The 27560-nt window shown below is 39.2% G+C and overlaps 1 protein-coding gene across 1 annotated transcript in view; it reads right to left on the bottom strand.

Annotated features, from left to right (window-relative positions):
* Positions 1-27560, bottom strand: part of FURIN (furin, paired basic amino acid cleaving enzyme) — a 337561-nt gene that overhangs the window by 85607 nt on the left and 224394 nt on the right. Inside the window, exons 5-6 of the mRNA XM_089689379.1 lie at positions 20352-20480; positions 17209-17285 (exon numbers count right to left, since the gene is read on the bottom strand). Of these exons, the coding sequence (XP_089545505.1) occupies positions 17209-17285; positions 20352-20480 (206 nt within the window). The remainder of the gene's footprint in view (positions 1-17208; positions 17286-20351; positions 20481-27560) is intronic.

Here is a 27560-nt window from a genome sequence, read left to right on the forward strand (position 1 = left end):
AAGCAATTAAAAGGTCTCATTAAAACACTTCCAGCCCACCTACATTCAGAACTTATAAATGCGATTCCGGATCATCCAGAAATCGGGGACTTCTACATGCTGCCCAAAGTCCACAAGCCAGGAAATCCAGGCAGACCCATCATAACAGGTATGAATACACTCACCGAACAAATCTCAGGCTTTGTAGAAAATTTTTTAAAACCGTTAGTCATGAATACTGCTAGTTTCCTGCAAGACACAACTGACTTTCTGAACAAGATCAACAACATCCAGCAATTACCATCTAATACACTTCTAGTGACTATGGATGTAGTATCCCTGTATAGTAATATCCCTCACAAGGATGGATTAGCTGCATGTCACAGATCCTTATCATCCTCACCAAACAACAAATACACTGCTGAGGATGTTACACAGCTCATTGAATTCATACTTACACACAACTACTTTGCTTTCAATAAGGACATCTATCTTCAATGTATGGGCACTGCGATGGGAAGTAAAATGGCACCCCAATATGCAAATTTATTTATGGCTGACATGGAGGAACAATTCCTGAACAGCATGGAACAAAAACCATACAGATACTTTCGCTATATTGATGATATTTTCATCATATGGACGGAAGGTGAAGAAAATCTAAAACAATTTTACTCATTGATGAACACTTTTCATCCATCAATCAAACTAAAAATGGAATACTCAAACACACAGGTCAACTTCCTAGACACCACAATATACATCAGGGATGATACGCTTCACACCTCAATATACAGGAAACCCACTGACAGATGCAACTACCTCCACAGTTCTAGCTTCCACCCCCAACACACGAAACGTGCCATCATACACAGTCAGGCCATCAGATACCACCGAGTATGTTCTGACCCAAGAGACAGAGATAAACATCTCGGGACACTAGCAGACTCCTTCCATAAGAAAGGTTACAAGGACAAAATTATCAACACTGGCATAAACACAGCCTTGAGAACCCGAAGGGAAAATCTGCTTCAGTACAAAGAGAAAAAAACAAACAACCGTGTACCTCTAGTAACTACATACAACCCGGCACTAGAAGGGATAAGAAAAATAATCAAAGATTTACAACCCATCATAACAGAGGATGGAAATCTGAAAGAAATATTCCAGCAACCCCCAATACTGGCTTTCAGACAACCCCCCAACCTCAGAAATAAACTAATCAGTAGGAAACTTCCTTCTGATTATGAGGTCACAAATAATGGAAGCAAACCCTGCAATAAGAAACGCTGCAAGCTGTGCAACCAAATCAATCCATCAAAAAGTGTCAGACACTCAAAAGGGATCTTCAATATCTCCGGATCATACAGCTGCACCTCCAGTAATGTTGTGTACCTTATCCAGTGCAGAAAATGCAGCAAAGGATCTTATGTTAGTGAAACAGGACAGAAGTTGCAAACACGGATGAATTTACACAGACATACCATCAAGGAACATAAAGAAGATGACCTCTGCACACCTGTAGGACACCATTTCTCACAACCAGGCCACAATATGGAAGACCTCAATATTTTAGTTCTGAAAGGAAAATTTAAATCCATCCAGGAAAGAAAAACATTTGAACTAAGAATGATAATTCTATTTGACACTAAAGATAACGGTCTTAATTTGGACATGGGATTCCTCAACCACTATCCGACAGCTTTATGACTATCTATTAGCTAAAACTTGACCCCCTCTGTGTGAGTGTTGTATCCCCCCTCACTTTTGATGTATCTGATCTGTAGCCCTTTTTTTTTTTTTTTTTCTCTCAATCCATTCTAACATTCTGCTTAAACTTTGTGATTTTTAATAGTACTGCTTAGACCTTGAAGAAGGGGACATACCCCGAAAGCTTGTCCTCAAAATTGTATGTTAGTGCAAATAAAAAAAGTATCACGGACAGTACTCAATTGTTTCTGTCGCAAATGCACTAATACGGCTACAATCACCTCAAGTACTATGAAGATGCAAAGGCAGGCTATGTAAATTGGAGGAAGGAAAAAAATAAGTCACCTTCAAAACAAAATCAGTGCAATTGTATTGCGTGCATGGGGTCTACTTATTTACATATTGATTGATATTGAATTTCCAACTGACCTCATGCAGCCCGTACATGGGTCAGATGTGGTCCTGGGCAGTGTAAAATGCCCAAATCTGATGTAGGGGATACTATACTGTGGATTGCCATGGTGGGCTACATATCTCCAGCCCCCAAATAGTCTTTAAGACTACTTTTTCTGCATCAGGAACAAGTCTACTTGCTGCTGCCCCCAACCCTGACACCCATAAACAAAAACCTTAAGGCAGAGGTCCAGCCAAAATAACCCAAAAAAAGTCAGCAGCTACAAAAACTGTAGCTGCTGAGTTTAAAAAAAACAAAAAAAAATAAAAACCAGACACTGACCTGTCCCTCGATCCCACGGTGTCTTCACACCGGGCAGGTTCACCGGCTGTCCTGCGTCCTTGGCATCTCCAGTGTGTGCACCCGGCTGTGACAGCTTGCTGCTTCTCATCCGGGTGCCCACTGTGCATGTGCGAGCAGTGCTGCGTTTTGTGGATGGTCCAGTATTCTTCTGGGACCGGTCAAGTGTCCCAGAAAACTACAGGGAGGAAGGGGGAGGATAACTTCCACTTCCGATCGCCTAGGCGATCGCAGAAGCAGTGGGAGCAGGTACTTATCAAATTCAGGTTCTCCTCCCCACGCTCCCCAAAAGTGCTAATCCTTAATGGGGAGCAGGGGACGAGGCCTTAAAGCGGAACTTCCCCTTTTGGGTGGAGCTTTGCTTTTCTATATTGCAGGTTACCAGTCCTTAGATTTGTTAGCTTTCCTCACCAGGTGATCCTGCCAGCAACCCACTTTCTAGGGTGACAACATTCACTCACCTTACTTTATAAAGAAGCAGCATTGGCAGGTTACTCTTCAGATTTGGACTACAAACACATACTCCCCTTGTAGGTCACAGAAGATTGTGGAGAAAGCTGCCAGCATAATTTCAGATATCAGTTGGCAAACTGGATCAACAGGTATTTTCTGTACTTGTGAAAAATGTTCTTCACCTAAAAACACAAAACTAATGTAGCCACTGCATCTAAGGACTGGAAGCTGCAAAAAAAAAAAAAATTTTATATATATATATATATATATATATATATATATATATATATGTGAGTGGCTGGTGTGTGGTGCAGTCCAGAGGGATTTCTGCAGTTCTGATGTGCCAATTTTGGCTCATTGCACTGTTCTTTTTTTTCACTTCTTTTTCAATGAACTTAATTGAAAATGTCATACACTTCATAAAGTTCCATTTCCCGCTGCATGTTGTGAGGCGGTGGATTGCTTTGTTTCATTCTGCGTTGAAAAAACAGCACTACAAATAAAAAAAAATATAAACAAATGCAGCCACCATACCTATGGACTGGTATGCCGCAATATTTAAAATTTTTGTTCACTGGTTTAGATACACTTGAATTAGAAGCAGTGTACTAAATTGCTGTTATGCACCAACTGTAGGCTAATGAAAACCAATCTATTATTAAGTAATAAATGTAGTTTCACCTTTTAATTTGTACAAATTATGTTAGAATTGGAGTAAACCTTTAAATACATCATCAATTAGCATAGTTTAATTTTGCTACAATTACAATGTTCTAGCTGGAAAAAAAAAAAAAAAAAAAAAAACAGATTCCAGTTATGTTTAAAGCAGATAAAAAGTAAACAGATATATTGACAAATCGAGAACAGCAAATTATGCACTGGCAGCAAAACCTATCTTTAGCTTTAGTGTTATCCCTGTATGGCAGGATGGGAATAAAAGTGGATGCTTAAAATGAGGTTAACTGGCATTGGGAGAAAAACAATCCCCAAACATCATTAACAGACTGGCAGAGCACAAACACCAACTGCCTGTGAAGAGATGAATAATTTATACCAACTTAAATCCATTACAAAATATAAAATAAAAAAAAGTGGGGAAGTGAGGGGTGACCTCTTAACAAAAAAAGTTTGGAACAGTAACAGTATGGTGCATAAGGAAAAGAAAAACTTATTTAGCAAACACGAAAAGTAATTGTAAAGGTTTGTTTTTTTCTTCTTAAAATAACACATTATACTTACCTGCTCTGTGTAATGGTTGTGCACAGAGCAGCCCTGATCCTCCTCCTCTTGGGTCCCCTGCCAGAGGTCCTGGCTGCTCCCCCCACTTGCTTGCTATGGGGACATGCGTGCGTGCTCACTCCTGAGACCTGCTCTGTGTTTCCATAAAACACAGAGCATAGCTCGGCCCCCAATCCCCCCTTCCTTGTCACTGGCTCTTACTGACAGCAGGGTTACCCAATGGCTCTCGCTGCTGTATCTGAGCCAAGGAGGAATGAGAAAGCCCCAGCTCTCATGCACATTTCTTGATTGAGATTGGGCTGAGGTATGTATTTGCACCCAGAAGGTTTTACAACCTTATTGCATAGAAAGTTTACATAGTTAGTCTGGCTGAAAAAAGTAAAAAATCCATCCAGTTCAACCATTAAAAAAAAAAAAAAAAAAGTTATAATCCTATACCCATAGTTGATCCAGAGGAAGGCAAAAAAAAAACCCAGCAAAGCACGGTCCAATTTGCTCATGCAGGGTAAATAATTCCTTCCTGATCCCGAGAGGCAATTGGACATTCCCTGGATCAACTTTACCTATAAATGTTAGTATCCAGTTATATTCTATGTATCTAAGAAAGAATCCAGGACTTTTTAAAAGCAATCCACTGAGCTGTCCAGAACCAACTCTTGAGGGAGTCTATTCCACATTTTACAGCTCTCACTGTGAAGAAACCTTTCCGTGTTTGGAGATTAAATTTCTTTTCTTCCAGACGTAAAGAGTGCCCCCTTGTTCTCTGTGATGACCTCAGGGTGAATAGCTCTACACCGAGTTCACTATATGAACCACTGATGTATTTATACATGTTGATCATATCCCCCTTTAATCTCCTCTTCTCAAGAGAGAATAAATTCAGTTCCTCTAATCTTTCCTCATAGCTGAGCTCCTCCATGCCTCGTATCAGTTTGGTTGCCCTTTTCTGTACTTTCTCCAGTTCCCCAATGTTCTTTTTGTGAAATGGTGCCCAAAACTGAACTGCATATTCCAGATGAGGTCTTACTAATGATTTGTACCGGGGTAATATGATATCTCTCTCTGGAGTCTATACCTCTATTAATACAAGAGAGGATTTTGCTCGCTTTAGAAGCCGCAGCTTGGCATTGCATGCCATTATTAAGCTTGTGATCTACCAGAAATCCCAGATCCTTCTCCACCATCGATTCCCCCAGTTGTACCCCCCTAGTATGTATGATGAATGCATATTCTTAGCCCCCAAGTGTAGAACCTTGGGGGTAAAAATATGCAGAAGTTGAAAAAAAAAAAAATATCTGCCTTTACAACCATTTTAAGGTTGGGGAGTAACTAGACTTGGGAAGCTTTCCTCCCTAAACTTCAAAGCATGAGAACCCTAAAAAATGTACTCCATTTGCTTCCTTTTCATCTGTTAAATATACCATGTAAAAGGTTTTTTTTTGTGCAATAGGTGCAAAAAAAATAGGTATTGGCCTTGCCAAATTTAGAGCCGTCCTGTGTGCGGTCTATACTTTCTGTGTTATCTCAAGGAGCCCGATTAGCCCTTCCAGTTCTTATCTTGAGACCACAGATCATGTTGTGGAGAGGAGAAGGGACAGGCATGAGTCAGAAGTTTAGCAAAAGACAAAAATGCTGTGGGTCTTCGGCTCATAACAGGATTTATGGTAGCCATACGTGCATAGATTTCTCACATTCAACCTGCAGGCTAAAAAGTGCAAAAACTCTTCTATCCAAGCTAAATCACGTGGATGGAGGAATTTCCCCTACCAGCTATTGTATTCAGACAGCCAGACACCCATCTGATAGATTGCAGCCACTGTGAGCCAACAAATTTCCACCTGGCTCCCTATATTTTTCAGTCAGTTTGTTAAATAGGTCGGTGAAGACAGTTCCACCTGTGGCTCAAATTCCGGCTGGTTAAATAGGAATGGACTCAAATTTGAGCCATGTACGGCAGGTTTTAGGAGCGGAGTGCAATTATGACAGAATAACAGGTATTTTTTGTATTGACAGGGTCTTTTAAGAGATAAAATATTATGTAAATGTACATACACTGCACAGAGTCTGAATTTTTTTTTGTCTCTCTACCAAAGAGCATTCGATGTGGGACAATTAGACCAATCCCCAGAAGAGAATTTGATTCCAATATAGTTTAAATAAAACTGATAATATTGTCAGGAAAGGTCTGCCCATAGTGCAGGCGAAAATCCATGCCGCACAAATATGCGCAGAATTCTTACGAGCCGGGCAGATGTGCGGGTGCTTGGACATAGGCGCGCATACAGACACGCGCCTGCCAAAAGGGCTATTTAAACTGGCTGCAGTAGATGTCCCATTGCCATATGGTTATATCCCTGCTTGTGTTCCCTGATTCCTGTGATTGACTTCTAATACCAAACCAGCTTGTTCCTGACCTCCGCTTGACCGCTACCTGCCCTGACCTCTAGCTTGCCTTGGATTTACCCTTCTGTCTCCGCTCCTGTCTGATTGATCTTCCGTTGCAGACCTAGCCTGTGACCCGACTACTCTTCCTCCTGCCGCTTAAGCCTGATCTGCCTGACCGATACCAAACCCGGCTCGTCTGACCCTGCATCCTCAGAACGCACCTCTTGGTAATCCATCCATCCAGCATGGCTGCATCGGAATCCTGCTCTCTGGCTCCGGCCCACCTGCAGCTCATCTGCTTACCAGCTATTACTGGACTGATCACAGGCACTCATACCCCACCATACCCCTGCGGCCGCTGTCTCACCATCGGCGGTCCTTGAGCCAGGGTTGCACAGGAGGTCTTCCTCTTCACGTCAGGCTATCCAGATACGTGAAAAATATACAGTATATATTGTGATACGCATGGGGGTATTGTTCCAGTATAGTGTGTTTTAGGTGCGTCCTCAACAGTCAGGAGCTACATTTCAGGATTTGGCAGTCCACGTTTCTTAAAAACTAAAAGGTTTTCACACAAACGGTTGCCTTTGCAGTGTTTTTCACCATCAGTTCAAACACAAAAATAAATGATAATCAAACTCCTGGCTCTCTTGCAGCACAGTTGCTCAGGTCTCAGACTCAAGACCTTTTGGCGCGCTTTTGCAGAACTCAGACCTCAACCGCAGAGATTTGGGTTGGTCCCAAATATATATGTAAAGAAAAATGCGCACACATACATATAGTATTTGATTAGTAATGAGCACTCAAGCTGACCTAAACACACTGCTCACTAGTCTTTATTCACCCCTTACCTAAGGGGCGCATACATAGCGATCGATCATTTTTTTGCTTCATAAACAATATCTAGATACAGATGTGATCAACTCAAAAGGTATATTGATTATACACCACTCTTTACAACCAGCAGTATCATTGCTGAGTTTCTCTCCATAATGTAGCAAAAGTATATTCTGTATAGTAACCCCTTCAATCTTTCAGCAATAAAAGGTTGTTTTTTTTGCAAACTCGCATAAATATTTTAAGACTCAAGTAAAGAGTTTCCACAGGCCAACTAAGTATTTTAAATTGCATCCCTCAAGTTAAGCAATAAACACTTTATTCTCAGTCGACCTTTAGAAAGGCTATATCAATTATGGTAAACACAATGACAGGTTTTTCAGATCGAAGCCAAAAATCTTTAGTGGGTTATATAGAAACAAAATTAGCCTAAAGGTGCTTCAAAAATGAGCAAAACCAGAATTGAATATTATTCATTAATCATGAAAAGTGAGTTGAACCTTGGAATGCTAAGCCTGTATACTGTCTCTATGCACAACTAGGCAAAAATGGTTAGTGGGTGGTCGAGCTAGAGGTCTGCATCAATTAAGCCTGCTATGGGCCTTGTAGAGCAAGCATTCTCAACCAGAGTTCAGTGGAACCCTAGGGTTCCTACAGAGGTTGCTAGGAGTTTAAGCTCTGACTGATTGACCTCCCATTTGATGGTGCCTACATATGTCTGAGGGCCAACGACACTTGGAATGGCACCAATGATCTTTTTTGGCAGTCTGTAAGGGGGGCTATAATATAAACAAGACAAAGATCATGAACACAGAAAATTATGATGATTTTAAACTTTATGGCGATAGAATAGAAATTGTAAAATATCTTAATCTCCTGGGCTCTTTCATAAACAAAGAAGCAACTAGTAGTGAGGAAATACTCTGCGGAACATTTCAATTTGTAAAGAGATCAAACTGGCTATGTCACCAGAAGCCCCAATGATGAAGTTACAACTGTTCTATATTGGTCATACGGTTAAAAGAGAAAGAAATAATGTTTGGGACGATCGAAGGAACCGGGCGAAGAGGGAGACCAGATACCAGGTGGACACATTGACTACAGTTCTGGGGATGACACTGGAAGATCTAGACTTCCAGACTAGCACAAAACCAACTTCTTTTTAGAACTCTCATTCATCAAGTGCTAGGACTCAGACCCGAGTTGACGGTGGTGATGGTGGGGGGTATTCTTACCACTACTGTAAAGGAGGCATTTTTTTCTCACTGCCCCTGATTTAATTGGTTTTAGCAGTGGTTCCCTGACATCTGAAAAGTATTTTGAGGGTTCCTCTTTAACCCTACGAGTAGAATGTTTGAGAAAGGTTGCTGTACAGAGAACCCACATACCAGTTGCAGAGAACTGCAAACTGAGAAAAAGTACCCATATAATACTTTGAAACATTAAACTTCTGTAGGCTTGTTTTCTATAGCACCATGAGCTCAGGAAAAGAAAATCCTAGGTTCTGCATCCAAAGGGTAACTGCTCTACAAAGCAACTAGATTACATATTCTGTATAAGAATTCCAGGACTGGTAAAAGCCAAGGCTAAACTGTATGCCCAGAATAGATGAAGTATGCAATCCAACTCCTAAATTTACATAAGGTTCACAAGATATTACTTGAGCCTACAGAGCCTCAGAAAAGATTTCCAATAATTCAATACACTGAGCCTGTGGTTTTCAACTGCAGAGCTCAAGTACCTCCACAACATATTCTGTCTTCAGGAATCCCCTTGGATTAAACAGCTGCTAGGGTATTTGTTGAGCCAGCAATACTGATTTCATTACATGTAGGATATGGAAGAAAACAAGCATGAGCTGTTTGGAGTACTTGGAGACTAGACTTAACATGGAACTAAATTTTCTTAATCACCATTAACTATTTTTAATCCTTATGCTGCTAGCCTTAGTAAATAGATATTTACGTGTTTAAACTTTTTTTTTTTTTTTTTTACATTTGCTTCCTGGTTTCTGGCCTAGGCCAAAACGATGTCATACAACCCAGAAGTCTTCATGGGCATTTGTTTAACCTGGGGGATGGATTTTCTCAGCTAAGCACACCCTGCCTGCATGCCTGCGTTAAGGGAGGATGGAAGTAAATGATACATGAATTACTTACCCTTACTCAAGATGGCCATGGCATTAAATGCTTGGGGGGCGTTTCTCAACAAATAAAGCATGGTGACATGGATGGATGGGTGAGTTTGCTGTGAATGTTAAAAATTAATTAAATAGCTTTTTCAGTTTGTGGTGGTCAGATGCAGTTTAGTTCAGCTTTAACAGTTACTCAACACCTGAATAAGGACGTCAATGGATGTAAAGTCCATGTTAATGATGTTTTTGGTACTTTGGTAGAACATTCCTCTTTACTTCTGAGATGAGTATATTCTTCGATAATGTCCCATAACCGAACACATTATTATGAACAGGTGTTTTTATATATATATATATATATATATATTACATTGTGTGCTTTTACTTCTCATCTAGGCTGTTCTTTTGGAGTTCCATATCCTTTCTGTGTTTTGAGCTGGGATGGACTCATGAACGCTGGCACCCATATTCAATGAGTTACTGGAGCACCAGTAGATTAGTGCCTAAGTAGGAGCTCAAATTTGGTCTTGGTCACATCATTTAGCCTAGGCCAGAAAACCGGAAGCAGCTAAAGGAATGTAAAAAAACAAAAACAAACACACTCACCGGCCACTTTATTAGGTACATTATTGCTTGGTAACACAAACTGCTAATCAGCCAATCACATGGTGGCAACTCAGTGCATTTAGGCATCTAGACGTGGTGAAGATGGGGAAGAAAGGGGCTTTAAGTGACTTTGTGGCATGGTTGTTGGTGCCAGACAAGCTGGTCTGAGTATTCCAAAAACTGCTGATCTACTGGGATTTTCATGCACAACCATCTCTAGGGTTTACAGAGAATGGTCCAAAAAAGAGAAAATATCCAGTGATGACAGTTGCGTGGACAAAAAAACCTGGTTGATGTCAGAGGTTAGAGGAGAATGGGAAGACTGGTTTGAGATGATAGAAAGGCAACAGTAGGGTCAGAATTTGGCGTAAACAACATGAAAGCATGGATCCATTATGCCTTATATCAACGGTTCAGGCTGGTGGTGGTGTAATGGTGTGGGGGAGATTTTCTTAGCACTAGCAAGGTGTACCCAATAAAGTGGCTACCGGTGAGTCTATAATATTCTGTACCTTCCTATTTACTAACATTAACAGCATAAGGATTGAAAATAGTTAATGTTCATTGAGGGAGTTTAGTTCCACTTTTTACGCAAAGCTTTTCTTAGAAACATGTAGTGTATGAGCTACATGCAGGCAATCTATGTTCTCATCAATTGCCTGTGTAAGGTCTCTCTGTAAAGGTCTTCATGATATGCAAACATTTAATCTAGCTTGGATTCTACGAAAAGCTATCAGATAGAACTGTGTAGTGAAGGGCTCAACCTCCCATCAGCCCCCAGTGAAAGTCTAGGTCTCACCGTATACATTGCATGACAACTCTGCTGTTTGTGCACTTCTAGTTCTGCCAATAATAGGTCACCTTTACTCTGTTTTACTGCCTTTTTAATTACTAGCGATGATAAAGGTTATGTTTAACGACTTGAATTAAAAAAAAAAAAGAAACACGACTTCTTGGAACTGTGGACCTAACATTATTCAGAATATGCAATTCACACATAATGAGGATCTTTAGGGAATTTACATTTCTTTATGACTCTTGGTCTTTTCCTATTTTTTTATTACACCAATCCCAGCACTAAACTTTTCAACAGTTCTGGTGCCCATAATCAAACCAAATGGAATGACCATGAAAAGTAGACACGTATCTTGGAGTTGTTTTTCCTTATGATTAAAATATGGGCAGACTACAGTACTCCGGTGCCTTAAAAAGGTAAATATAACAATAGAAATAAATCAAAAAATAATTACAGCACAATACAGGATTCTGGTTGAATGTTCTGTAATAAAACATGAATACAGTATGAGAGAAAAGGGAATAACTGCATATGTGCACAGGGACTGCATGCAGGAATAACACCGTAATGTGTGCTGGTATTGCCTGGAAACATTCTCCATATGAATACATCAATGGGGAATTGTACATAAACAATATTTGAGATACAACGTATAAAAAAAAAAATTACTGTCAATTTATTCATTATAAACATGCCTTTAAAAAAAAATGAAAAGGTAATATTATAGCATATCTTATACTGTACCTCTAAAATGTTCAAAAATAATCTCAGAAGTTGGACACCAATTGCATAGAGTAATTGTGGATATCTTGTATACGGACATGCATTCTATCTATGAAAACTCACAACATAGAATCTTACAGTGATCTTAAAGCGGTATTAAGCCCCAAAACAAAAATTTTATATATTATAGCTTACAAATCCTTAAAAATTATAGCTGCATTCGTTTTCTTTTTGTTTTAACCTGGTGATCCAGCCAGTAACACACTTCCTCTTGTAGGGTGTCTCCATTCTGGATGAAGGAGCAGCAGAGACACCTTTGGACAGCAGCATTGTCAGTCTGGGGGGAGGGGAGTGTAAGCTGCACTAGTCGATTTAGGCTGCTATGACACTGAACCGCTTTTCTTTCACTTTTTCATTAAGAAGAAAAGCAGAAGAAAAACACGTAATCATGTATTCCTATGGAACTTCTCACATTGATCAGTTGTGGGTCCAGTGCATTTTGGCTGCTTGCTGCATGTTCGGTGTGGTAAAAAAAGCACCTCCCCATTAAAAAATAAATGGAAAGCAAAAAAAACGCAGCAAATGCGGTAAGAACAGTAAAATGCATATGCGTTTTTGCTGCAAATCAGTGTGAAAGTAGCCTTAGATGACCAACAAGTTGGAGACAGACTTCAGCTAACACTCTTTAAGCCGTAACAGCAACAGTTTTTTTTTAAATTTGGGATAAAGGTTTTATATAACTGAATAAAAACGGATCACAATCTGGTGCAGCTGGGCATGATAGCCTGTCATCTTCTACCTTCAGCTTGTTTAAGGTGAAGCTCCACCCAAAAAGGAAAGTTCTGCTTTAAGCCCTTGTCCCCCGCACCCTGATATGGATTGCCACCCTTGGTGAGCAGGGAGGGTACCCGAATTTGACAGGTACCCATTCCCACTTCCGCTGCGATCGCCTAGGAGATAGGAAATGGAGGTCATCCTCCCCCTCCCTCTCCGTAGTCTTCTGGGACAGGTGACAGGACCCAGAAGACTATGAGGCCATTCACAAAGCGCAGTGCTTCTCACGCATGCGCATTGGGCACCTGGTTGTGAAGCCGCAAGCTGTCACACCCAGTTGCCCACCCTGAAGATGCCGGCATCAGGGAGAGAAGACAGCCGGTGAAACAAGCCATGGTGAGGACACCGTTGGACTGAGGGACAGGTAAGTGGCTGTATTTTAAAAGTCAGCAGCTACAAGTTTTTGTAGCTGCTTTTATTTTTTTTTTCCAGGTGAAACTCCGCTTTATTTAAGCTTTGACAATAAAACCTGGAAGCTGATTGGTTTCTATGCAAAGCTGCACCAGAGTTTGCACTTTCCAGTTTTAGTAAATAACCTTCAGTGAGCCTATGATTGTACATAAGTAAAGCCTAAATAACTGTACATAATTGCAATGCATTCTTACACATTTTTGCACCTACGTCAGTACACTATCATGCAGGGACAGACTGACAACTCATGGGGCCTCGGGCAAAAGGGGATCATGGGGCCCCTGTGTCCTTGCCCAAACTCAAAAAAGCCTATGAAAAAGGTACCAGGGGCATCTCATGGGGCCCCCTGCTGACCCTGGGCCCTCGGGCAGTGCCCGAGTTTCCAAATGGTCAGTCCACCCCTGCTACCATGTATTGAGGAGTTTAGATTAAGGCTAACCATACACCAATATACACTATACAGAGTGAATGGAGGTATTTGAAGTGAAAGCTGTTGTATTCTGACAGCCGGGACAGCCAGCTGTTGGAATACAGAAACAGTGGCTGCATCTGATTGGATACAGCTGCTGTTCGGCCAACAATTCTCCACCTGAATTCCTTGATTTTTTTGGTTGAAGGATGTTGAGTGGGAAGATGTCAACAATGCCACCAACGAAGCACATTTAAACTGGTTCAAAAGGAACCAGTGTAGGGTATGGCCAGCTTAGGGATGAAAGCCTTTTTGCCTTTTTAATCATAATGGCATGCAGTTTCAGCCCTGCTTCACACATATGCAGCCGTGCGAGCCGCGATTTGCGTGGGCATGAGGGCCCCCATTCATTTGAATGGACTCCCGTGCCCTGTGACACACAGGGAAGAAGTCCCTGCACTTCTTTTGAAAACGCAGCCTGCACGGGAACCTCGGTTCCCAGTATGGTTGCGTTTTCCAGTGCAAGCGGTGTGCGGTTAGAACCCACCTGTGGGCCCGCATTCATCTGTGCGGGTGGATTTTCCTGCGGATCCGCAATGGCACCACCCACACAAACTGGGGATAGTGTTTTTTTTTTAAATTTTATTTATAAAGAGTAGATATGGTTCATGTGTTTACTATTTATTTCTATGGACCTGCTTAACAGTGCCAATGCAAAAAAAAAAACTCCAAAGAAAGCGGAAGACCGCAATTTTTACAAATGTGCTCCAAATTAAATAAAATAACTTTCAAAAAAAGTTTTCTCCAAAGCAAAATATATAGAAAAATATTCAATCATAAAACGTGCTCTGTAATGACGTTCAGTGAACAGGCATCAAAGAAGTACATTTTTCTACAAGTAAATTGTACAGACGAATGTGAAAGCAGCAATAAAATTTTATAACACTCATATATGTTTGCATTTTCTTTCGGTTTTTGTGATCTGTTGTAAAAAAAGAAAAGTTAGGAAAAATATTTGAAGTCTTTCACCATGCAGTTAGAGCACATAACACATTCATGGGCTGCCATATATTCCCATGCATATAAATTCCCATGAATATAAATTAAACATCTCCTATCCATAAATAGTGCCTGTGTGCCCTCTGCAGTGACCTTAAACTAAACAATGTGCCAGTAAATTCTCTACATATGCCATTATTATGTGATTGCTCTGTATCCCTTCCATGCCAGTAATTAAAGAGAAAATTCCAGGTATGGATATTTTTTGCATAGTTACATTGCTCCAGCTTGGGCCAATGTAAGTATGTATGTTTCATACTTGGCCGATCCCTGTGGATGCTGGAAATCATCATAGGCATTGCTACTACAGTGAATGTTGATTTGGGTCACATGCCGAATGGCATAATACTATTGTATATTGGGAAAATGTAAATATGATGGGCATTGTACACATTTTTAATTATTCCCATCGTTTTAGAGGAGTTCTGGTCAAACACTGAACCCAGGCTGCCTCAATAGAAGTCAGCAATAGCCCGACCTTTTGACATATTTGACCTATGGCATGTATGATACTTCATGCCAGGTTATGATAGCTCCGCCTAAGGTCTGAGTTAGAAAATGCTTCTGTCCTAGCAACTAATGTAGAAAGGAAGAGGTAAAAGGATACTCCCATGTAGGAATGGCTACCTACACTTTCTATACAAAATGTCAGCAGCATAAGCTGAAAGGGGGGCTCCATAACAACAAGACAAAGAAGGAACTTCACCTGGGGATGACAATAAATCTACTCTATGAGAGCGTCCGGGTTCCAATCACTTGAGTAAAGACTGGAGTCCTGTTTGAAACAGAAATCACGCTAAAACCCATCCTAAGTTTTAGTGTATATCTATTGTATACAAACCATTGTCAATGCCCATTTGCTAGGAAGGTTAGATAGGCGTGTGCATGTGTCCTGGATGCATATCTGTAATACTCTATATGTCTTGTATTGCATTCCAACAATTGTAAGTAAATTGTATGTACAACATTCTTGTTAAAGTGTTACTAAACCCAGGACCCTGCATTCACTATATCTGGTCTCCCACAGTACACACAACGTGGAAATGCAATTAATTTTAGTAAATGCTAAATAACTTTTCTCATCAGCAGTATATAGGAGTCTTGGCCGTCTATCAGTATCCAGCTGAGCACTAGTTAACCTTGTATGAGGAATTTCCATTCTCCTCTGACTTTACTATGAGGCTGCATGACCCCAGACCCTCTCTAGCAATACACACCAAACAGAGCATGTGCAGAGTGACTCCTAGAGCTTTCTACAATCAGCAATGGATTGGGGACACTTGAAGACAGGATCAAACAGGCTTTCTACACAATGCGGAGGATTAACCATCTTGGTTCCACAGTGAGTATAACAAGCATGCTTTACAGCATATACAGACAGATTTCACTGATGTGGGTTTAGTAACACTAAGTAAAAACACATTAATATACTACAGGGGTTTTTGCTTCCTTGCTTTACCTCAAAGTAACCTAAAAAAAAAAGAAAAACCTAGAAAAAGCAAAAACAGGGGTACAAACAATCTCCATTTTTTTTTGTATTAACAATTTTTATTGGTTTTCATGCAAGTACAAACAATATATTAAAAGAGGATACGGAAAGAAAATAAGCATAACAGAGAGATACATCAATGGCAAAACTACATAGGATCAGAACCAGCTGAATCGTATAAGATCAGTGTGGAAATTATCAGGGCCTTACATTTTAGGTCGGCATAGAGGAAATGAAGGTATCCCACGGGCGCCAAATCATCTCAAACACAGCAAACGAACAACTATGTAATGCAGTCAAATATTCCATCTGTCTTACATCAACAATAATTTTGTACAAAATCAGCAATGAAGGGGGAGTGGAAGATAACCAACATATAGGAATGCTTCTCCTGGCCATGGTCAGAACATGTACAGCAAGCTTTCTGGATGGTTTAGGTAGACCCGGGAATGGTAAACCCAGCAAAAAATGTAGTGGGTCAAGTGGGAGAGAGAGATGCAACAACGATTGCAACAAGGAGCGCACCTCTTCCCAAAAAGGAATAATGGAGCTTCATGTCCAAAAGATATGATAGAGAGAACCCAAGTCTCTACTACAGCGCCAGCAGACAGGAGAAGCACTCGGATTATAAGCATGAAGAACTTCAGGTGTTTTGTAACATAACATCATGATCTTGTATATATTTTCCTTAAAAACCACACAGACAGAAGCTCTAGATGCATTTTTCCCAAATTTTCTTCCACGTTAATAAATCAATATCACGTTGTACAAATTGAGACCACCTATGCATGTAGAGGTGAGTGTAACTGGATAAAGGGGGGGGCATCCATAAGAAGTTCATGAATATTAGAGATAATACCCCTTTGGTGGGGACCCTGCATGCATAAACGTTCGAAGGGAGTAGGCTTCCCCAGGATCAATGAGGGTGATAAGGTAGAACAGAAGTGGAGTATTTGAAGGTAAATATAAAAATATTGGGAAGGTAAAAGAGCTTTTTTCTGGAGATCCGGGAATGAGTGTAACTTACGTGTCACCAGGTGTACCAAGTGACGCAATTGAAAAAGGTCAGCTACTACCCAGAGGGACATCCGAGATTTGGCCATATTGTCTGGAACATTAGGATTATAGAGGATATTTGTCAGTGGGGAGCATTCAGAGGCCAAACAATCTCCATTTGAAGATGAGATCACCCTAACACCTGAAACAGAGGCAGAACTATGCCTTGTTTCCAACATGAGCCTGTGCATCATAATGCAGGAAAACAGAAGAGGGCCACAAGCCATTCGTTTAAACACTTTGTATAAAAGGGATAACCAAAAAACTTTAAAATGAATGTAAACTTTGAAGCATGTTTTCAGAATTACATATCTGCTGTCAAAAAGAAGCTCACCTGTTATCATTCAATTGAGTGTATCGGGGCTGAGGATCTGGATCTTGGTCGTTGACATCGTAACTGGCAGCGGGATCCTAAATAAAACACAATTGTACGAGAATGAAAAAAAGAAATTGCCCACAATAGAAACCTCGTCAGTTAAAGCGACAAGCACATACATCACTCTCCCTTATCTCCACTAAACCAGATCATTTGTTTTTCTTTCTGCAGATGGGTGTAAAAAGAATCAAGATATCCAACTGCATTCAGTTTTTCATCAACCTAATGGCTCTTTCCTAATAAATTTCAAGTGCACTGCAGATAGTGCCTTTCTCGAGTGAACCGCGGCGGTGCAGATCAATAATCAGTTTTCTTCTCTTCTCCCCCACCCCCCTTCTTTTCTTACCAAGCAGATGAATGTCTAACCATGCATTATTGAGCTGTTCATTAAACACACATGCCGAGAAAATAAATTACAATGCAAAGTCTTGCAAATGTCCATTTACTACTGTAGGTCAAAGAAACAGTAAAACCAATTTCACAGCAAGAGTCGTGGTGGAAAAGCCTATATGGCTTAGATGCATCTGCTTCTGTGACCCATATTAAACAGACAGTCAGCAAGTAAAACGAGTGAAAACCCAGAATATTTAATATATCCAAAGCTGCTTCTTCTTGAAAAGAGAACTTCTATTCATAATAGCCAAACCTGTCACACTGCTTGCGTTTAGGATTGTGATTAAGCAATATGTAGAGCGAATTACTATCCGATTGGCTTGTATCCGATCTTCTCTAGCAATAACTGGTGTGTATGTCTGTTGGGTAGAAAAGTCTACAACAGCCCATACACAAATTCAGGGAAGATGTGCATCTATCAATAGCCCGGTTGGGATGTGTGTGGCTCTTAAAGAGCATCTGGACCCAAAAACAAAAATGCAATACACTGAGGCTTATCTTTCCATAGCCGATGTGGTTGCATTAGTGTTCTTCCCAAGGCGGTTTCCCTTTTATTTTCACCTTCTATACCTTCAGAAAAACAGGATGGCTACCCTCACTTCTCCACTCTATCTACAGAGGGAGTCATGGCTGTCACACAAGCTGGACTTTGGACACCCCTGCCTTTGTTCATATACAATAGATGGGGTGGGGGGTGTTAGGCCACTGGATCAGTAGTGTACACAGGACAACCTGTTTATGTCCAGGTCAGTTAATCTCACATGAAGTGACCAGGCTTCTGCATTTCTAGGAGGGATAAAACAGGTATTTTCAGTACTTGCTAAAAATGTTCTTAGATGCAGTGGCTGCATTTGTTACCTTTGTTCAGGCGAAGGACTAGTAAGCTGCAATATATCACATTTTTCTGAGATTGTCACTTTCCTGAACCATCCATATGTGCCAGGTTAGTCTGTCACTATGGATGGCCATAACTACAGCTAAAGACTGAATATGGTAAAATTTCAATAGACCATAAAAATAGAAAAAAAAAACCCCATTGAGTCAGCAGACAGAAGGCTTGTATAAACTATCCACTGTGTTTTTAGCCAACTCATAAATGCTTCCACAAGGGATACCTATTCATAACTCTGTAGATGTGTCTTCATGAGGTCATACTAGCCCAATGGAATGTCATCTGGTAGATGATAAAGACTCCTTTGTTGAATATTCTTAAAAGGAACAAATATCAATACAAATTTATATGCAGGGGGCTTAGGTTCTTATCTGGCCGGACATGGGAGAAAGTTCAACTATTAGATCCTAGGACAAAGTTTCTGCTGCTGGTTATACATGGATGTTAATCTGGGGCAGCTCTAAACAGAAACCAGTCAGCTTCCATTTTTTTGTAAAAGCTTAATTTAATAGGCTGACGTTAGAAGCGGATTGTCTACCACGAACAGCTGCCCCAGATTTTGCACTCTCCAGCTTTAGTAAATCGACCCTTAGTACTAGATTAAGAGACATGACCATATGCAGAGTGTACATGTGCCCACTAGCATGTCACTAGAGTCATGTTATTTCCCATGAGCAGGAAATGAACAGATTTTTCAGTTTTGAGATATGGTAGGTGTACAGTATAGTACTGAAGGCAAGAATTTGTTAGCCAATTGTCCATTATTAATTTTAGATGTGAATGATATACAGTATGTGAATATGTATATGAAATATACAGTAGAAGACTTTTCATTTTTGTTTTAAAATGGTTCTCTATATGACTAAACAAAATTGGATTTCAAAATTCTGAATCTGCATACCTACAAACCAAACTGATTCTCAATTTCAGATAATTTTTTTCTAAACTCCTATCCCCTATTGCAATTAAAGAACTTTTAGTATCTAAATTAACTAGCTAAAGTTTTACTTTGGAAAGGTTTTTTTTTTTTTCTTCACAAAACCAATTGGCCATACATATTAAACTACGAAAGCTGGTAGCCATTCCTTCCATCCCTCCTTTGCATGGCATAGCCATCAATTATGGTAGCGGACACATGAAGGGCATGGCTTCCAATGATCCTAAAGGGTCAGCCGAACCCAAATCAATATGCAGTCATGAATAGCTGCTGTGTAGTAAAACCACCTGAACATTTCTTGCATTTCTTTCAGAATCTAGTGGTGACATATCTGGGTCTACAAACTAGGCCACGGCCATTATAAAAGGTATCTTTCCCCCTCTTTGGTTTCTATGTATTTATTATAGGGAATACAACAGAATATCCAGGAACACATATTTTGTAAAGCACAACCAAAACGCCAAGGCTGGGAATGTCAGGAACATTTTGTTCTTAGATTATGCAAGATACATGAAGCCAAGGGCTGAGTTGCCCACCAGGCTCCTTCCACTACTGTAAAATCACTTTTGATTGGACAAATCCAAACTAACTAAAGCAGAATACACAAAATAAAAAGCGGTCAATGGATTTTGGATTAGATTAGCTAGTTTATTAGTGTACCCAAGTACGGAAAATGAGAACTTTTTTTCTTTTTATTGGTTACATTCAAAAACCTGAACTCTTCTGCAATTTGTAAACAGAGAGAAGTTTGAGATAAGATTAGAGTTTCTTTAAAGTATTGCCTAATCACATAGCAAGCACAAAGAAAACATGACTTTTCCAATTTCCCCTGCAAATGTCTTGCTGGTTCCCAGGCTATAAAACACTCCATCTACTCACATAATTTCCTTCTAAATCAGGGTGGTTCTTCTCAATTCCATCATCCAGGATTGAAACCACGATGCCTCGGCCTGTGTAGCCCTGCTCCCAGGCTTCTCTCACATGCAAGTCATGCCGGCTTGCATCACACTGTAAAGCAATGTATAAACTGTTAGCTGCAGTTCCAGGAAAAACTCAGCATTCCTACATAGAAGAATACAGTTGCTTTGAGGCACAACCCCACCTTTCTGAAAAATGTAACACTGTAAGGCAGTATGGTGAAGACAAATATTACAACTTATAACCCATCTTGTTATGTTATTTCATATGTCGGCATGGCCATCTATTGCTCAAATTTCAGCCATTTACTGTTAAATTTTAGCCCTCTATGGCCAACTTTAGACCTGTTTCTCAACAGGGCTATTTTTAAAACCTGTACCAGCAGTTCTAATGGGTGTTGCCACCTGCTGGCTGTAAAATGCAGATATCAGAGTGTAAGATGTCATATTTTAAAAATAAATAAATAAATACATACATAGACACACACATATATTTTTATTATTATTATTACAGAACACACTAAAGAAAACTAAAACACTATATACGTTGTTCCCTCATTGTCCAACTGATGAGATCATCATGGAATTGTATACTCCTCATACATACCATCACCTTCAGTTGTCTGCACAATACTCACACAATACAGCATTTTGTGTATCTACACCTCCTCTATAGCAGCCATCATTACAAGAGTCAGAATAGAAGAAGAAATACCAAGCAGATTACATTTCATACTTTCCATTATACATTTTGACAAAAAGCTATACAATAATTATGGAGGCCAAGGAACTCTTTGTAATCCATCCACCAAATAGTCAATTCTATACTAGACATTATGCAAGTTTTGCAGAGCTTTAGCTTCAAACAATAAAGATAGACTGTATTTCCAAGCATTCAATGAAAGATACAAGAAAATATACCAGTTCTCTAAAATTCACATACTGTATCTATATAAAATATAATGCATTTGATAGTAACATGTATGACAGTACGAGAAAAAGACGCTACACTGCTTAGGGCTCAGATTGAAGCCATTCCTGGAATATTGAGGGTGACAGCCAGGAAAGAGACAGTGGGAAGGTCTGTCTTGTATGTGAAATTATCCCGAATATGTATACAAAAGGATGACTAGCAAAAATTTTCAGCAATGCAAATGTCTTTGTAAAAATCAAAGTGTTTTACGCATATGCTAAAACCTTCTGAATACTGCCATTGTACATTTATGTTCCATTTTCCAGGATGAATAGATTTGGGGGTACATTTCACCACTGAAGTGGTTATCAGTAACAGCCTTCATATATCCCAAACTCATCACAGGGACAAATTGTAATTTAATCCGATTACTGCTGGAGGGAGTTATCGTGCACATTACGTTAATAGTATTTTTAATATGAATGTGTGCCCTGGTAAGAGGAAAAAATAGCTGAGCAAGCAAGCCTACACAACATCCATACCCCAATTTATGAAGCGTGAACCTGAACAATGCGCTCAGAACAAAGTCTTCTTGTCCCCTTGAGCTGGGAATTTTAGACAATGGAAATTTATTACATTTTATAACCATTCTGAGATGATAAAAAACTTAGTAGGACATCAGTCAAGGTCAACACTATCTAGGACTTTGGAGGACAAACCAAGAAAATCAAACTACCATATACTGACAGAACGTTGGCCATTTCCTGATGAACCAGCTGAAATTTGCTTTGTGGACGACCCAGTTAGCACCCTACCACCCAACATTCTTCAAATGCAAAATCAAAAAGCTGCCTGATGGAATTATGGAATTTCCAGCTATGCAGCAGAAAAAAAAAAAACCCTTGTTTGACAAGCTTTTGCTTTTTATCCTAGTGGGATTGTTGGGGGTTTATCCTTGACATCTAGTCATTGAGCACAATGCAATTTCATGCTCTAGGAAACTTTTTTCCCTTAAAGGAAGAGTTGAGTTAGGTGTGTGAATGAAATGTAAAGGCTTAAACTGAATGTTAACCACCTTAATACCATTTTTTTACCATGTTTTTTCATTTCCAAAAAAAAGCGGCAAAAAATTGGGATTACCTTTGGTGTCAACTTTCCAAAAAGGGGTCACTTTGGAGGTGTTTGTCCAGGCATTTTTATTTTAACAGCAAGGGGAACGTTTTTTTCCACAAAAGAAACACATAGTGAAACATTAAAAAAAACAAAAAACAAAAACAGTTGTTATTAACTGCCACCAAAAGAAAGCTCTATCCATAAACCAGGTGTAATAGTAAGTCAAATTATCACAGCACTTAAAAAAACTTACTGGCTTGGATTGGAAGGAGGTGCAACATGCTGGTATTTGGGAGGCTAGGCACAAAAGGAAAGCCAACAACGGTCATCACCCTAAAATCACACACCCTAATGAAGCATGGCACTGGCGGCAGCATAAAGTTGTGGGGATGCTCTTTATTAGTACATATTAGGACACAGTTTAGGATTCCGGACAAGATATATGGATGATCTTTAGTAAAAATCTATTTTATTTTGCATGAGATGGATACTAGAGTAGATGTTCACCAACAATCAGGATATTGGCCCTAAACACAGAATCAAAACTTTACTAGAGTGAACTGAACCAAGTTCAATATTTTAGAATAGTCACTCCAAAGCCCAAACCTCATTCCAGAGTCTGTTGTAACTTGGAAACAGATGTTCACTCACATTCCCCATCCAAACTGAAAGTCACAGCTACAGTAACTCTGCTAAGAAGAATGTGAAATATTTGTGGGATCCTGAAGTACAGGTTGATTTGAGATTTACCCCAAAATGCTTGCAGCTTTATTTGCAGTCAGAGGTTCAGAGGTACAGCAATTCCCCTTCACTCCCTGTTCTGCTGTTTCACCAGACAGGGTAATTCACCATTAGCAGCTTTTCATTTCTGACTAGGTACATGCTTCAAATTTTCCCTCTCTTTTTGTCTGATGAAACCATTGTCCATGGAGCAGAAAGTGAAGGGAAATTTCTCTAATAGAATAACATTCATTCCAAAACAAAAACAGAACATTTTGGCTGTAAATACACCAAGCACTTTGTACAAATTAAATGTTTAAAAACCAAATTACACCCATTTTAACTCTTGTGTCACAGTAACAAATCTTAAGTATATGGGAGTTGAAGACATTCAGAGTACTTTTGGAAGATCTAAAATCTGTCTGGAGAACCACATATGGAACACAAAACATCCCGAAAATAGTCAGCATCCCAAAAAAAGCAATAACATGAAAATATATACATGTGTCTGGCACCTTATATAAAAACAACAGCATACATACAAAGTCTTAAAAGCCCAAAATTGATTTTATCATTTTACATGATCCATCATGCCCCCGGAGGTGCTGACAGTCTGGAGGATCATTCTGAGTCCAACAGTTGGCATTGACAGCAACCCTTGTGACCATACCCTGGTAATGGAGTTGATGAGCTTCTGTGTGGGTCATGTGAAGGCAGCAACCTATATACTTTCATTACATGGCTAATGCTAGTCTTGGTCCTAGTATCAGATCATAGACCATATGCAACCCTGAAGAAGACAATTGTTCAAAACAGGTTGAATCAATCCATATGAATAATGTAATTTCAAAGCAAGATATATCTAGAACTAATGTATGTGGCGTAAATAGTGGTATATTTCTTTGCAAGTTATCTTTTCAAGGATTTTAAAAAGGTGTTCAATTAGCCATGATATATAATTTTACAGTTTTTGTTTAATAAAGCAATTTGGGGATTTTAAGTTTTTGTACATATATTATTGTATTTATAGAAGGTGCTGATAAATTCCCAGCCACATGTACCTGTATATATTTTTTATGTTATGACTAAACTGCATGACAGGGGAAAGGATCATGCGAATTCTTTACTATTTGAAAAATGCAGACAAACAATGACTGCTCTGAGTGGTGCTGGAGGACAAAACGTAAGCAGAGTACATTATGACAACTTATGCAGTCAGCTATTTGCCACCCCCTGCTTCTTTAGTACTCTTACCCCCTCAGGTTTGGAATAAAAGAACATAGTGGGTGAGACATTTACTCAAGTGTTTGCTCCCTTTTCTCTTTTGTGACAATGCTTCTATGACCTGAATGCAGCAGAACAAGCCCAGCAAAAAACAGGAACCAAACAGCCAGTGGCTGAAAAACAAAAATAAAATTCTGACACCTAGAAGTGCTGGGACATACCTTCAAACATCTTCATGAGCCCCAGGAGTTTGAAATTGCATACTAGAGTGTCCCAGGTCTCAAACACTTCCTTGTGAAGTTAGAAGCAGACCCACTCCATCTACACTCTCTTATTATGGTGGAGATCTAATGGCAATATTTACCCAACTAAAAAGAAATCTATTTTGAGAAAAAAGTATTTTCTGTAGTGAACATACACCAATCAGCCATAACATTATGACACCTGAAATTGGGTGAGCTATATTAGGTAGCAAGTGAACATATTGATGTGTTGAAAGCAGAAAACGTGAACAAGTGTAAGGATTTGAGCAACTTTGACAAGGAACAAATTGTAATGACTAAAAGACTGGGTCAGAGCAACGCCAAAACTGCAGCTCTTGTGGGATGTTCCCGATCTGCAATGGTCAGGACCTACCAATAGAGGTCCAAGGAAGTAAAATAAACAACAGGGTCATGAGTAGCCAAGGCTGCCCTTGTGTAGTCTGATCCAATAGAAGAGCTACTGTAGCCCAAATTGCTGAAAACGTTAATGCTGGTTCTGATAGAAAGGCGTCAGAACACACAGTGCATCGTGGTTTGTTGTGTATGGGGCTGCATAGCCACAGACTAGTCAAGGTGCCCATCCTGATCCTAGCCCACAGCACATGGGGACATGAGCATCAGAACTGACCAGGGAAAAAATGGAAGAAGGCAGCATAGTCTGATGAATCACGTTTTATTTTACATCGTGAGGATAGTCTGGTGCATGTGTGTCACTTACTTGGGAAAGAGATAGCACCAGGATGAGCTATGTGAAGAAGGTAAGCTGGTGGAGGCTTAAAAGGATCTGCTACTGATGGTTTGGTGCCAGATACCACAGTATACCTTAAAGTTTAGTGGCATCCAAAACTATAACAACATTGTGTTGCGCTAAAGGAGATTAAAAGTGCAAATTAAACAAAAGAAAAACAAAATTTAAACAAATTATTGAATGAAAAAGTGATCAAAGAAATAAAATAGTGGCCCTAAATAAATAAAAAAAAAAGTCTAACAAAAATGAAAAAGTCCCTTTAAATGTGCTCAGTGCAATTCTTCATTATTCAGCAAGATTGCGACAATCGTGTCTGCACCATCCACCAACACCCAAAGTGATATCAGGATGCGGGCTTACCAGATCTACATGACCCCCTTGTTTCAAGTGGTCATAAAGCACCTATCCAGTTTAAATAGATATCAATGGCATCAACACATGATTCCAGATCTTCTATAGAAGCTGCTCACCAAACATTCTTGATCGCTCTTCCCAGCGGTGTAAGCATGTAGGAACAAACACTCCTCATCGTGTAAATGCCTTTTAAAACATTTATTGTACCATAAAAATGCACTCACATACAAGTAAAATCAATGTGCATTAATAAAAAAAAACCCATCAAACCAGCAAATTTCATTCACTTTTGGTACACGATGACATCAGCAGGAGGATCCACCTGGTGCGTTTCGTCAAAGGACATCTTCCGGGGTGGAGTTGCCTGCTGGTGTCATCACATACCGCATGTGGATGCAATTTGCCAGCCTAGGGATTTCTTTTTAGTTTTCATTTTACTTATATGCGAGCGCATTTTATGGTGCAATAAAGGTTTTACAAGGTATTTACACAATGAGGAGTGTTTGTTCCTGCATGATTACACTGCTGGGACAGTGACCAAGTATGTTTGGTGAGCGGCTTTGATAGAAGATGTGAAATCATGTGTTGATGATTTATGACCACTCTAAACAAGGAGGTAATGTAGATCTGGTAAGCCCACATCCTGATATCACGTTGGATGTTGGTGGATGGTGCAGACATGATTGCGGCAATCTTTCTAAATTATGAAGAATTGTACTGAGCACATTTAAAAGGAACTTTTTAATTTCTGTCTGACTTATTTTTAATTTATTTCGACTTATATGGACATTATTTTATTTCTTTGGTAACTTTCATTCATTCATTTAATTTGCACTTTTCATTACCTTCAGCTCAACAGTTTTATAAACTATTATAGTTTTGAACATTAAAGGGGATATCTTTTTGCTGCTTTTTAACTTGATAATATTTTTGTGCAGTTATCAGATTTTTGTATTTTTAATGGAGCCTGTGCCTCGATGGGTCATGGCCGCTTTGGCAGCACAAGGGGGACCTACTCAATATTAGATTAGTGGTCATAATGATATGACTGATCAGTGTGTGTGTATGTTATATTATATATAAAAAAATAGGAGATGCGATCTCTGTCTTTGCAATAAATATTGAAGAATTGCAAAGACTGAGATCGCATCTATTTTTTTTATAGAGGTCGGGTGGAAGTTTTGGAGTCCACAGTGAATGTGAACTTTGGATTGGATATTGGGAACACAACAGGAGTGTCCCACGTGTGTGTATGTGTCTATATATATATATATATATATACACATACACATACATACATACATATATATATATACACATATATACATATACACACACACACTATATATATATATATACATATACACACACACACACTATATATATATATATATATATATACATATACACACACACACACTATATATATATATATATATACACATATATACATATACACACACACACTATATATATATATATACACATATATACATATACACACACACACTATATATATATATATACACATATATACATATACACACACACACTATATATATATATACACATATATACATATACACACACACACACTATATATATATATATATATATATACACATATATACATATACACACACACACTATATATATATATATACACATATATACATATACACACACACACTATATATATATATATATATACACATATATACATATACACACACACACTATATATATATATATATATACACATATATACATATACACACACACACACTATATATATATATATATATATACACATATATACATATACACACACACACA

Source organism: Staurois parvus, unplaced genomic scaffold (genome assembly GCF_062004578.1).
Source record: "Staurois parvus isolate SC_StPar_1 unplaced genomic scaffold, SC_StPar_1.0 ptg000472l, whole genome shotgun sequence".
NCBI classification, from domain to species: Eukaryota; Metazoa; Chordata; class Amphibia; order Anura; family Ranidae; genus Staurois; species Staurois parvus.